The following is a 12,873-nucleotide window of genomic DNA, read 5'->3' as shown; positions in this document are numbered from 1 at the left end:
TTATTTGTGTGTAGAGACATGTTGATCAAAGTGTTCTTATCCACTCTCTGAGCAGTACACTTGTAGTTCTTGCGAGAAGCATTACTAAAGATTAAAATATTGAGGAATTGTACTCTTGTTCTTATATCCATTTTTTTTATCAACAACTGTACGCTGATGATTTACTGCTATTCGCATAATAAAAAAAATTGGAGTTGCTCAGTTTTTATAAATGCAATAACATTTTTTTTCAATTTAACAACCATAGCAATGCCTTTTGATTCATTAAAAACAACAACTAGCATCAGGGACTTGTGGGCTCAGACTGATAATTAGCTAATTGTTTATTTACTGCTGACACTAGATTTGATTTGTCTGTCCAAACATAATTGGGAAAACTACGCTGTAGTCACAATTCTTTCCTGCTTTTAATGAGCGCAAAGCTAACGTGGTATTTGACCCACAAGCAGAAAAACTGACTTTCAATAAGTACACAAATTCTCTAAAAACTTGTCCATTTAGAGTATTATGACAAATCCTCTAAGTGTGTTGTTGCTCCGGCTTAAGTGCTCCGGGCTGCTCAGAGTCCCACAGTAAAAGAAGGGAGGTGCACCTGCTATGTAAGGTCCGTCCATCCATCCATCCATCCATCCATCCATCCATCCATCCATCCATCCATCCATCCATCCATCCATCCATCCATCCATCCATCCATCCATCCATCCGTCCGTCCGTCCGTCCGTCCATCTATCCATCCATCTATCCATCCACCCATCCATCCGTCCATCTATCCATCCATCTATCCATCCGTCCGTCCATCCATCCATCCATCCCTCCGTCCGTTTATCCATCCATCCATCCCTCCCTCCCTCCATCCATCCGTCCATCCCTCCCTCCATCCATCCCTCGATTCATGTCTCTCATCTGCACAACTTCTTGCTCTTTTCCCCACTGATCAGTCTCTTCAGGCTATAATGAGCATTTCCTCCTTCCCCCCCCACCACCACCACCACCACCTATTCTCTCTCTTTCTCCCCCCTCCTTTCCTGTCCGCCCCTTCTCACTGTGTGCAGAATTGGAGAAGCTTATCGCCTAGCAACCGCAATTAAAGTACAACAAGTCAGTGGCGGTAGCAGCCGCCATCGGAGAAAGCTTCACAAACCTTTGTGTGACCGGCGGCTTTAGACAGAAAGAGAGGAAAACCGAGAGGATTGAGAGGGGGGGGGGAAACAGTGATTTGGAGTCGGACAGGTGAAGCGCAATTAGAGCCACCGCTGGAACACCGTAGAGAGGACTTTTGAAAGCAGGAGAGAAAATGAAGACAGGGAGAGTGGAGTAACGTTCCCCGGCTGGGTTCACTGGGTTGGACTCGACAGGTATGTGTGAGTGCCGGAATGAATGGACACAGAGTGAAGGTATTCTGCAAATATGATGGTGTTTGGATGTGTGTGTTACTGCCTGTGTGTGTGTTTCTGTTTGCTCATGAGTCAGTATTTGAAGAAACACATGTTAGGCAGATTATGCTTTTCATGCTTTTGGCACAAACACAGCATTTATAGTCTTGGAAATTTCACAGCTTTGAGAAAATGACACGTTTTTATATACCTGCTTACACACACACACTAAGAAATATGTAAACGTACACTTGTAACTGCGATGTAGTGAATTATTTCTGAGCTGTATAATTGATTCTTATGTATCCCTTCAATATATATCTCCGTCTTTTTTTTTATTGATTTTTCGTCATTTACAACTTATTTGCAAACCAATTTACATTTGGTGTGTAAGGACAGTTAATTGTTTTCCATATTTCCCCACTATCATTAGGATAATTGACTGAGGTGTTACAAGTAGCTCTTTTAATTGTCAGGTGTCACCTGCTGTCATTGTCTGGGCAAATGTGCTTGGTTTGGCTCAGGGGGGTTTAAGGACAGAGTAGTAAGAGATGCACCGAGAGGGAAAGCTTTTGTACGAGCTAAAACTTAAGTCATTATTAGATTTTTGCTGTATTTTTTGGTAACGCTGTGAGTGATTTCTGTGGATACATGTGGACAGATGTGACAAGATGTAAATAGCAAGATGCAGGAACACCGTGAGCCAAGTCTGTGAAAGGCTGGTGTACAAAAACGGGAAAGAAAATATGCGATGCCATTTATTTTTACAGTATATGCTAGACACATGCAAACAAGCCAGGTGTACCTTTTATAAAGTATATAGCTTCTTTAAATATATATTATAACCACCCTTTAGGATGGCATGCTCTCTAAGATATTGCACATTTTGTAAATCAAACACTTTCCCAAATAATTCCCGTTTATGTCTTTAATCATGAGGAAAACATTGTAAAGTAGATCATTGTATACAACAAGAGGTTTCAGAAATCACTTTTCAAATAATCAACACAATACTGCAATTGCTTGTATTCCTCTAAATGAGCTGGCTTATTCATGCTCGGAGGCGGACATTACTTCAGCTTGAAAGGTGGGTTTAAAATAAAGCCCCCCACTGACCTGTCTTTCAAAATCAAGGACACCCACCTTCCCTCGTCGCCATGGCAGAGTGGGACACTACCTGAGTGCACTGTGGGGGGGCTGGAGGTGAAAGGTCAGTCACTCTGTTTGTCCTATCCTGTCCCCGCCTGGTGGATGAAACTGGGGCGCAGACTTAAACACACAGGAAAGTCAATCGCTGTTCAAAATGTCACTGAACTGAACTGCACACGTAAAGCACACACACACTCCAAACGCCAGAGGAGAGGACTTGCTTACTCGTCAAAATGTCACTCACCGCTCACATAAAAGCACAAACTCACACTCAGAACAGCAGCTTTCTCTGATGTTCAGTTCATATTCAAAAGGAGGAAATGCATTTTCCTCTATTCTTTTTTTGTATCGATACACTGTTTAACTGTATTATTCATACCTCAGTGTTCTACTGTCTATGCGGGAGACGTCACATTACTGGATCTCATTAGTCCTGTGTGTCACAGCGTCCTTTTCAATAAAAAACGAATCAGCGGTTTTGTTTTGCTCCTAAAAGGGAGAAAAAACGGGTTATAACTAAATATGCATCAGATTGGTTGGATTATATAAACTGCTTCACCAACCTATTCATCTCTTATTTATTTGTATTCTCACCGTAATAATAAACAGTTGAAAACCCACACAGTCCGTCTCTGGCTGCATATTTAAGGACAATTAGAATTGGAGAAGCATTTTTTATTTTATTTGTTAAGCTATTGTCCTCATACTATTCTTGCACTGGAATTGTATTTCTTGTGTTCGAGCGTGGCCTGTATAAACAACCGCCCACTTCCCCTGATATTATTATCCTGAATATGTGTGTTTGCCAAAAATGGAAAACAGCAAGAGAGTTTAACTCCATAAACTTCTCCAGCCTAAGGCCAGGGTCTGTGTCTCTCATGTGTGTGCTACTGTCTCAGCATGTGTCAGCGCAGAAGGCTATAGCCTGTAGAAGATGCAGACAGCAGGGGGATACTGTGTGTGTGTGTGTGTGTGTGTGTGTGTGTGTGTGTGTGTGTGTGTGTGTGTGTGTGTGTGTGTGTGTGTGTGTGTGTGTGTGTGTGTGTGTGTGTGTGTGTGTGTGTGTGTGTGTGTGTGTGTGTGTGTGTGTGTGTGTGTGTGTGTGTGTGTGTGTGTGTGTGTGTGTGTGTGTGTGTGTGTGTGTGTGTGTGTGTGTGTGTGTGTGTGTGTGTGTGTGTGTGTGTGTAGTGGCGTTTCAGTGTGTTCTGTGCATGTGGGCCTAATAAGCCAGAGGGATGTATTCAAACGGCCCCTGCTGAGCGGAGCTGGCAGGAAGTTATTATTTGAGCACCTACAGTTTCTCAGTTGTCGTCATCATCAGGGAAGGAAATGGCTTATACATTTGTCTCTACTCGCTGTCTTTGCCTTCTCTTACGATTATATTTCATATTCAATTGTCTAAAAACGTGCCTAAAGTAAATCCTCTGAATAAGTGTTTGTAGTTGAAGCCGGGGAGCCAATTGTTTTTCACCAGAGACAAAGCCATTACCCACATTATAGCGCCCACAGGGGGACATTGATCATGTGATTGGTGTTGCCTTGAAGGTAGATGCCCAGATTAGAGGGAGATAATATTGCAGGTCATGACCCAATTAAGGTCGAAGGTAGGACATTCCTGTTTTAGGGTTGGTGAAATGTGATTGTTTTTAGCTTGTTAAACGTGCTGATGTTTGGATTGAGGGTATTACATTTTGGTTTCAGGATAGCCAAACCACAAAATACAATCGGAATTGTTGGTATTATATATATCTCATGCATATTGTATGTAGTGTATAAAATGCTCTCTCACCCACCCCTTGGTGTTGCAGTATGTCCTCTATAAGAAAGTAGGATGGAAAGCCACTTTGATGGTGATTGTAATGTCTGTTTTTCTCCTCTTATTTCCAGAGTCTCGGCTCTGCTGACCGAAAAGAAAATCAGCCCAAGAAGTAAGTCCTGTCTGATTACTTTCCTGTATATTTCTCTCCTCCACTCTGAGAGGGCGTTGTAAACCACTAAATCTTTCTCTTAATGGTTGATAACTTGCGTACACTTGCTAAATCAGCATAACAGCACCAGAGGATTCTTTTTTTACTCAGCCTTTTTCCCCAAATTGATTTATGATTTATCAACGTTTACTGCGAAGCCTCTGTTTCCTAATCTGCTACCGTTTGATGTGTGCTTTTTGCAATTCCTTTTTATACTTTACTATGCTGGGGCCAATAAAAGGACAATAATGTTACCACTGTTTGAGACAAACAAAGAAACCAACCCAACATCTGAGCTGCACTGCAAATCACTGTCAGTTGACAATGGGCACATAAGTTAATTACAATGTATATTTTAGTTGCCCAGCAACCAAAGCCATGGTCACCTATACTTATCTTGAAAACATAGCCCGATCTGCACAGTCGGCATGATGTGTGCATCAATACTTTAGCTTTGTGAATGGAAACTTGAAATGGAGATGTTCTCTCTTTATCTCAGTCCAAGACGTTTAACAATGCCTCACTTTGGAACAATTATCCAATTTATCATGAGACTATTTTCCAATAGCTGTCTTCCTTTAAAAGCAACACTATTGCTTTGAATTGAAGCTTCAGCCAATTACTCTGTCGAGCATTGATTTGCTTATCTTTTCACAAGCAGCTTTGGTGTGATGAAGTGTTATCTTGAGGAAAATACTGCTTTCAGCTGCACATTTTAACTGTCAATGCTCGCAGTGTTTCATAGCAACAGGCCTTTGTCATCTAAACAGAGCATTGTATGAGTGTGTATACCATTTGTGTGTTGAATGTTGTGTCCTTAAGACATCCCAGTTTACTTGGATCTTTAACAAACAAAAATGGAGAAACTTAATCAGGCTAAATTTGAGAATATGTCAATTGACTCAAATGAAATACACTATAATTGTGTATGCCTGTGTGAAAGTGTATGCTGTGTGTTTAAGGCTGAGCTCTCTTTGGTCCTTACAGTTAGTCAGTGACAGTGGGACCGACACTTTGTGGGACATGTGCTACATTATAGATGTAATGTATAGCCTGGCACTGTGAGCACCCAGTGTGCCAGAATGGGAGACATCTGTTGCCAGGAGACATGCGGATGTATTCAAGAACCAGTATAGCCGTTACAGGATGTCAAGTAAGAGGAGTCAAGGAGAGAAGAGAAGAGTGCTTGATATACTTTAACACACATTTTGGCAGCAGAATAAGTGTTAAAGATGAGCATAGAATGAACAGATAGAGTAAGGACATACAGCACGTTGATTTTCATTCATAAAAGTGATTAACCTGAAAGTCATAGCAAAATGGTATTTATTTTATAACACAAAAGTTGCTTACCTATGTGACATTTGATATTCCATCTGTTTTATCTCTTCCTTCACCCTATTGACAGTCACATCCAGTCTGGGTCCTATTCTGCCATCCGCTCAGACTTCAACTGTGAAATTATTATTCATTTTAAACCTTTATATTTTGTATCAATAACCTTAAATATCATATATCAAATTAATGATCCTATGTCCAGTCATTTTCTGCGTTTCAGTACAGCTTAATATTGTCTAGCTTCCCACAAAGTGAATGAATGGATTGGGTTTCTCTCATTCATTAACTCTCTTGGTCTTGACCCAGAGTCAGGGGCTTTTGCTGCTCCTCTCCTTACCTACACATGGAATATGGCTTATCTTAGGATCATTGTTCCTCCAGATGGGGATGATCATTCATGCCTTCATTTCGTCCCACTTGGACTGCTGCAACTCAGTTTTTACTGCATGTGCGTTAGCAGGTAATCACTGGTGGTTCAGAACCCCTCCACTCGGCTTAGTACCCGGTGTACTAAAAAGGTCACACGTATGATGATATGTGCAGTGCACACTCAGTTGCTTCCTGCAAAAAGCAGGGCAACAAAACTGCAACCAAACAATGTCATCGACTCGTGAAATGTTTTGCTTAGAAAAAATCTTTACTTTCTTACCTTAACTTTCCTACTCACGCTGGATGCACACTGTACAGGAAGAACGGAATAAAGCGAGGATGGGGCACTGTGGGTGTGTTGCAGGCTGAGGGGTGCTTTACGTTGTTCGTGGAGTAAGGGGATTTAGGCACGGATGTCAGGGAAGAGAGAACTTGATTAGACTAATTTATTCACAGGAGCAGGCCATGTAATTGTTCGCATATGAGGGTGACGTACTTTAGGTGTGTGTGTGTGTGTGTGTGTGTGTGTGTGTGTGTGTGTGTGTGTGTGTGTGTGTGTGTGTGTGTGTGTGTGTGTGTGTGTGTGTGTGTGTGTGTGTGTGTGTGTGTGTGTGTGTGTGTGTGTGTGTGTGTGTGTGTGTGTGTGTGTGTGTGTGTGTGTGTGTGTGTGTGTGTGTGTGTGTGTGTGTGTGTGTCTTAGAGGGAATATTTGTAAAACCATATTGTAGTTCAGCTTTATCTCTCAGTTCCACAGTTAAATACATTTAAAGACCCTTTCTTCTGGCTTAGCACACAGGCATATGGTAAATGTTGTTTATTTGATATACTGTACTGTTAAATATAGCATTTTTTTAAGTTGGCCTGCAAAGCCAGTTCAATTACATAAAAAATACAATTTCTTTCATTAAATCGCTCTTAAAAAAGAATAATCTAGAAGCTTCAGTAATTAACAATTACAGGCCCATATCAAACCTCCCATTTCTAGGTAAAATCATTGAAAAAGTAGTTTTTCAACAGTTGAGTAATTTCTTGCATTTAAATAACTGTTTTGATGTGTTCCAGTCAGGCTTTCGTCCAAACCACAACACTGAGACTGCTCTTGTTTTCAATGACATCCACTTAAACACAGACAGTGGCAGAACTTCAGTGTTAGTATTATTAGATCTCAGCGCTGCGTTTGACACTGTTGACCACAACATATTACTAGACCGACTGGAAAAACGGGTGGGACTTTCATCAAAAGTTCTAAATTGGTTTGAATCCTACTTAAAGGACAAAAACAACTTTGTTTCTATAGGTAAATACACATCTGAGTTGACAAATATGACATGTGGGGTACCTCAAGGCTCCATCTTGGGGCCTCTTCTCTTTAACATCTACATGCTACCACTGGCTCAGATAATGAAAAACTACAAAATAAGTTACCATAGATATGCGGATGACACACAAATGTACATAACCATTTCACCAGGAGACTATGCTCCAATTCAAACACTGAGTAAGTGCATTGAACAAATCAATGACTGGATGTGTCAGAACTTTTTCCAATTAAACAAAGATAAAACTGAGATAATGGTTTTTTGAGCCAAGGCAGAATGTATAAAAGTTAGCGCTGAGCTTCAGTCTGCAATGTTCAAAGCAACAGATGAAGCCAGAAATCTAGTTGTAGTCATGGACTCTGACCTGAGTTTCAACAGTCACATTAAAACAGTTACTAAATCAGCTTACTATCACCTAAAGAACATATCTAGGATTAAAAGACTAATGTCACAGCAGGATTTGGAAAAACTTGTCTTTTATCTTCAGTAGACTGGACTACTGCAATGGTGTCTTCACAGGTCTCACTAAACAATCTATTAGAAAGCTGCAGCTGATTCAGAACGCCGCTGCTCGAGTCCTCACTGACACTAAGAAAGTGGATCACATCACTCCTGTTCTGAAGTCTTTACACTGGCTTCCTGTGTGTCAAAGAATTTATTTCAAAATACTGCTGCTGCTGGTTTATAAAGCTTTGAATGGTTCAGGCCCAAAATAAATGTCTGACCTCCTGCTAAATGATGAACCATCCAGATCTCTCAGGTCTTCAGGGACTGGTCAGCTGTCTGTCCCCAGAGTCAGAACTAAACATGGAGAAGCAGCGTTCAGTTATTATGCTCCAAATATCTGGAACAAACTCCCAGAAACCTGCAGGTCCGCTGCAACTCGTACTACTTTTAAATCCAGGCTGAAGACTTATCTTTTTGCCGCTGCTTTTAATTGATATATTCATATCTTAAACTATCTTAACTTTTATTATCTTTGCTTTTTATCTTTGCTTTTAAATGAGTGTTTTTAAATGTCATTTTATATCATTGGTTTTAAATGAGTGTTTCTAGATATAATTGTATAATATGTTTCTTAATGCTCTTAATGTCTTTCATTTTTGTAAAGCACTTTGAATTGCCTTGTGTTGAAAGGTGCTATATAAATAAACTTGCCTTGCCTTTCTTAGCTAAATATGTAAAACACTTGAAAATTACATCTTGAGAGAAGAAATAAATCTATTACATCCCAAAATGTTATAATAAAAAAGGCTTTTCTATAGTCTTCACATGTCATTTATCATCAAACTATCAATGAAGATATATTTGCATCTTTTTATTTATTTAGCTTTTTGCAAAGAGACATTCTTTGATACATCTTCAACAAGCTACATTAACGGTTGTAAAAAGCAGTTTTCTTAGAAATGTCTTTCTTTTCAGAGAAGGATTTCTTTGAAGTGACACTGATGTCTCACTTAATAACTTTAGGTGATCAACCCAATAATATATAAGAGCGCTCTTTTGCTGAGTTAACCGCCAGACGCTCTTTTCACTCTGCCAGCTGCTGATTTACCTCCACATTCCCCCACGGTTGAAGGACATTTCCTCCCAGCAGTATCTGCTTGTTGCCGTGGTTACAGGTGACACAAGAGCCAAAGCCCAGCAGCATTTAATTCACGGCGACATCACAGGTTTTATGTATTTCATTCAGCGTTCAGTACACAAAGTCCTGAATGGGGCTGATCAAAGACAGCATGTTATTTCTCAGATCAGAGGACAGCAGAGGAGAGAGCAGAAGAAGAAGAAGAAGAAACCAGTCGACCAAAGAGCTATAAATAATCTACAGACCACATGTAAACACGCACAAGCCAATGAGCATTAACATGAAACAAAGATGTGTCTGGCATCAGTTGGAAAAAGACAGAGAGAAGAAAGAAGAGCAGAATAGGACATACAGAGACAGAAAAAAGGCACAAATACAGTCATGTTACTATACCTCATTGGTTCCCAACCTGAGGTCCGCGTCCCCCTGTAGGGGGCGCTGAAGATCACATGTGGTGTGCAAGGCTTCACAACCAAGTCTTCTTTAAGGTTGTCTTAATTAGATTTGCACATGTTAACTTAAAGTCTTAGCATCATCATTTACAAAACTCTGTCTATAAAAACAATTCTTTATTTTTTTCTAAATGGGACATGCACTAATTTCCTGAGGTCAGTTTGTCTTCATTATCGTTTTTTTTTTTTTGCAAAACTATTTTATAAATGAAACAACATGTCTGAAAAACGCACTGATTACTCATCAGTAACACAATATATATCTGTATATCTACATTTCTTTGTTCCTACCCTCACCTATGGTGATGAAGGATGGGTCAGGAAGGAAAGACCAAGATCGCGAGTTGTACACAAGCAGCCGAAATTGGTTTCTCCTGAGGGTGGCTGCTATCTCCCTTAGGGATAAGGTGAGAAGTTCAGTCGCCCGGGGAGTGGGGGGGGGGGAACTCGGAGTAGAGCCATTTCTCGTTCGCGTAGAAAGGAGCCAGTTGAGGTGGTTCGGGCTCCTGGTAAGGATGCCCCCTCGGCTGCCTCCCGAGGGAGATGTTCCTGGCACATCCAGCTGGAAGGAGACCAAGAGGCAGACCCAGGATCAGGTGGAGGGGTTTCTATCTCCACGCTGGATTGGGAGCGCCTCAGAATCCCCCAGTCAGAGCTGGTTGTTGTTGCGAAGGAAAGGGACGTTTGGGGCCCTCTGCTGGAACTACTTCCATCGCCTCCCGACTCCAGATAGGACGTGGAAAATGGATGGATAGATGAATGGATCCATAGCTCAAGAGTCAACCTAACTTTGGGTTTATCATAGGACAGGTCTCGGACATAATTTGTCATTCTTTTTTTGGTGTGTGTGGTCTCCAAGGAAAAAAGTTTGGGAACCACGGTTCTATCTGATCCCTCAAGGAGACAATCCAAGACAAACTCTAGCAGAAAGATAATAAGGAGCGAGGGTTCCCGCTGTCTCACAGACCTAAAACACATTCCTTCATTTTTCCAGCCTTTTTTTCTTTTTACCTCACTTTTTTTTTCCAGGGTCTTGAAATCCCTGTGTAAATACATATTGAGGGGTATTTACAATAGTGGTAATGGTGGTAGGAGAGGAGCTAACTCAGCGGCCATAAGAGACTGCCTCTGGCTGTCTGAGTGTGTGACTATTTGTACAGTTGATCTGGTGTGTATGTGCACACACATTCTCTCAACAGCAAAGTTGGTTGTGTGTGCACCCGTACTGCTGATTCAGTGTGTGTTTCGCACATTTGAAGCCTGTATATTTGTGTGAATATTAACAGCACTTATCCCTCTTTCTGTGTGTGTGTGTGTGTGTGTGTGTGTGTGTGTGTGTGTGTGTGTGTGTGTGTGTGTGTGTGTGTGTGTGTGTGTGTGTGTGTGTGTGTGTGTGTGTGTGTGTGTGTGTGTGTGTGTGTGTGTGTGTGTGTGTGTGTGTGTGTGTGTGTGTGTGTGTGTGTGTGTGTGTGTGTGTGTGTGTGTGTGTGTGTGTGTGTGTGTGTGTGTGTGTGTGTGTGTGTGTGTGTGTGTGTGTGTGTGTGTGTGTGTGTGTGTGTGTGTGTGTGTGTGCTTATTTGAAGTGGCTTGGCTGCAGTTAAGTTGGGTTGTTTGAGAACTTCCCAAGAGCATGCTGCCGGGCCAAAGTACTGAGAGGGCGGAGACAGTCATCATTGTTTTGGTAAGGCATCCTTGCCGTGTGTGTGAGAAAGCAAGCCTAATTCTGAGTACTTGCTATGCTCCCTGCTATTCTAGCAGTGCATAGCCTTTTCCATTCTGTCTTTAAATACAAAAGCGCACACACACAGACACACATGAAGCAATATAACACGCACAACCACATTAGCTAAGGGAGTTCTCAGGGAAAAGTTATTTCGATCATGTTGCACAACAAGTCCAATCCTTTACCAAACCTCTCCCTCCACATTTTAAACCACACATCAAACAGTGATCAGCTTTCCCAAAAAAATCTCAACACTTTGGATGCTCATGCTTTGCTGGCTTACGATTGTACAAATATGATTTCAGGATTAAACGGCTTTCAGTGCAAAAAGCCAACTCAGCATTTCAACCGCCGCCACAATTTTAACATCACTCATTTTCGTTTTTGAGTTTGCATTTTTTTCTCGCCAGGCCGACCCCACAGAATTGTCCTTCACTTAACCTTAACAAAATGTTACTGCTCAGTAGGAACCATAATAGTAGCCAGCTGAAGGTTCTGCATTTTATGCATTTCTAAATGCCCAATACAGGAGCCCCCTCCTTTGTAGGACATTAAGTTGTAAGACTGGAGGCATGTGGGATGAACCTTTACTCTCCCTGAATTTCAAAGGACGTAACGAATGCAATGTTCAGGCATTCCTTGTGAATCTTTGGAAAACGTTTGACACGTTTATACTGCCTTAAATGTTGTTTAAACCTTCATAACATTGGATTCAATTATCATCCGTAATATTACAATTACAAAACATAAAAAGCATGCAAACAGGATTCAAATCAGGTTGATATCAAGGGTGGGGAAGCCAGGCTGAATGATGCAAATTGAAGTCAGTCAGGAGGGCCATAACATTGTCCAGTAAATTGACAGGAATCTCATTTGCTAATATAGAATGCTTATATAAGGACAGAGTTTTAAAATAGGCACACAATATTGTGAGTGACCTGAGGCACCCTCTTGCCTCTTACTTTGAGCTGTTGCCATCCGGGTGGAGATATCGTGCCCCTTTTTTCAAAAAGAACAGATCTAGGCTGTCTTTCGTCCCACAAGCCATCAAACTCCTGAATAAATGATTGCTAGGACGCACTGTTTACCCAGCTGGTCTGGCCCTGTCCCCCCTATTTCGCAAATGAGGGCCAATAGGCCCCTTGTCATGTCTGCCGATATCTGTTTTTCTTATAGCTGTTTGTTTTTATCTGTGTCTATGTTGTTGTCAGTGATGTATTGTCTTATCTTTTTAAATGCCTTTGTGATGTGCTGCAACCCATTTTCCCCTCTGGGACTAATAAACGAATACTACTCATTCAGATCGACCGCCAACACTGTTCTATCCCATGTCACTTCATCGGTCTGAAGTGGGAATTTTTTATTTTTGCGTGTGATCCCCAGATACCCCAAAACGAACTTTCTCTTCACCTAAACCTAATCCAAGTAATTTAAACCCAAGTGTCAACTGAAAATATTGCTTTTAAACTAGACAATTGTTTACTTTCTATAACCTTTCAGATAGACCTTTGGTTCTCCCAAATATAGAAATGCAAGAAACCCGCACACATCTCTCTCCCTGCTCTTTTCCAGCATAAATAATCCCCTCAGTCTGCTGG

At 41.2% G+C, this 12,873-nt stretch overlaps 1 protein-coding gene across 3 annotated transcripts in view; it reads left to right on the top strand.

The window, feature by feature from the left end:
* Positions 1 to 12,873, top strand: part of ankfn1b (ankyrin repeat and fibronectin type III domain containing 1b) — a 137,741-nt gene that overhangs the window by 80,987 nt on the left and 43,881 nt on the right. For 2 of the 3 annotated variants that reach the window (XM_079659061.1, XM_079659060.1), the window contains one exon: positions 4,410 to 4,450. In XM_079659061.1, coding sequence (XP_079515187.1) covers positions 4,410 to 4,450 — 41 coding nt within the window. Of the gene's footprint in view, positions 1 to 4,409; positions 4,451 to 11,224; positions 11,234 to 12,873 lie in introns of those variants that run through there. The other variant, XM_079659062.1, reaches the window with a different exon arrangement.

Source organism: Notothenia rossii, assembly GCF_949606895.1.
Source record: "Notothenia rossii genome assembly, chromosome: 11".
Classification (NCBI taxonomy): domain Eukaryota; kingdom Metazoa; phylum Chordata; class Actinopteri; order Perciformes; family Nototheniidae; genus Notothenia; species Notothenia rossii.
This window is presented reverse-complemented; position numbering and strand designations above follow the sequence as displayed.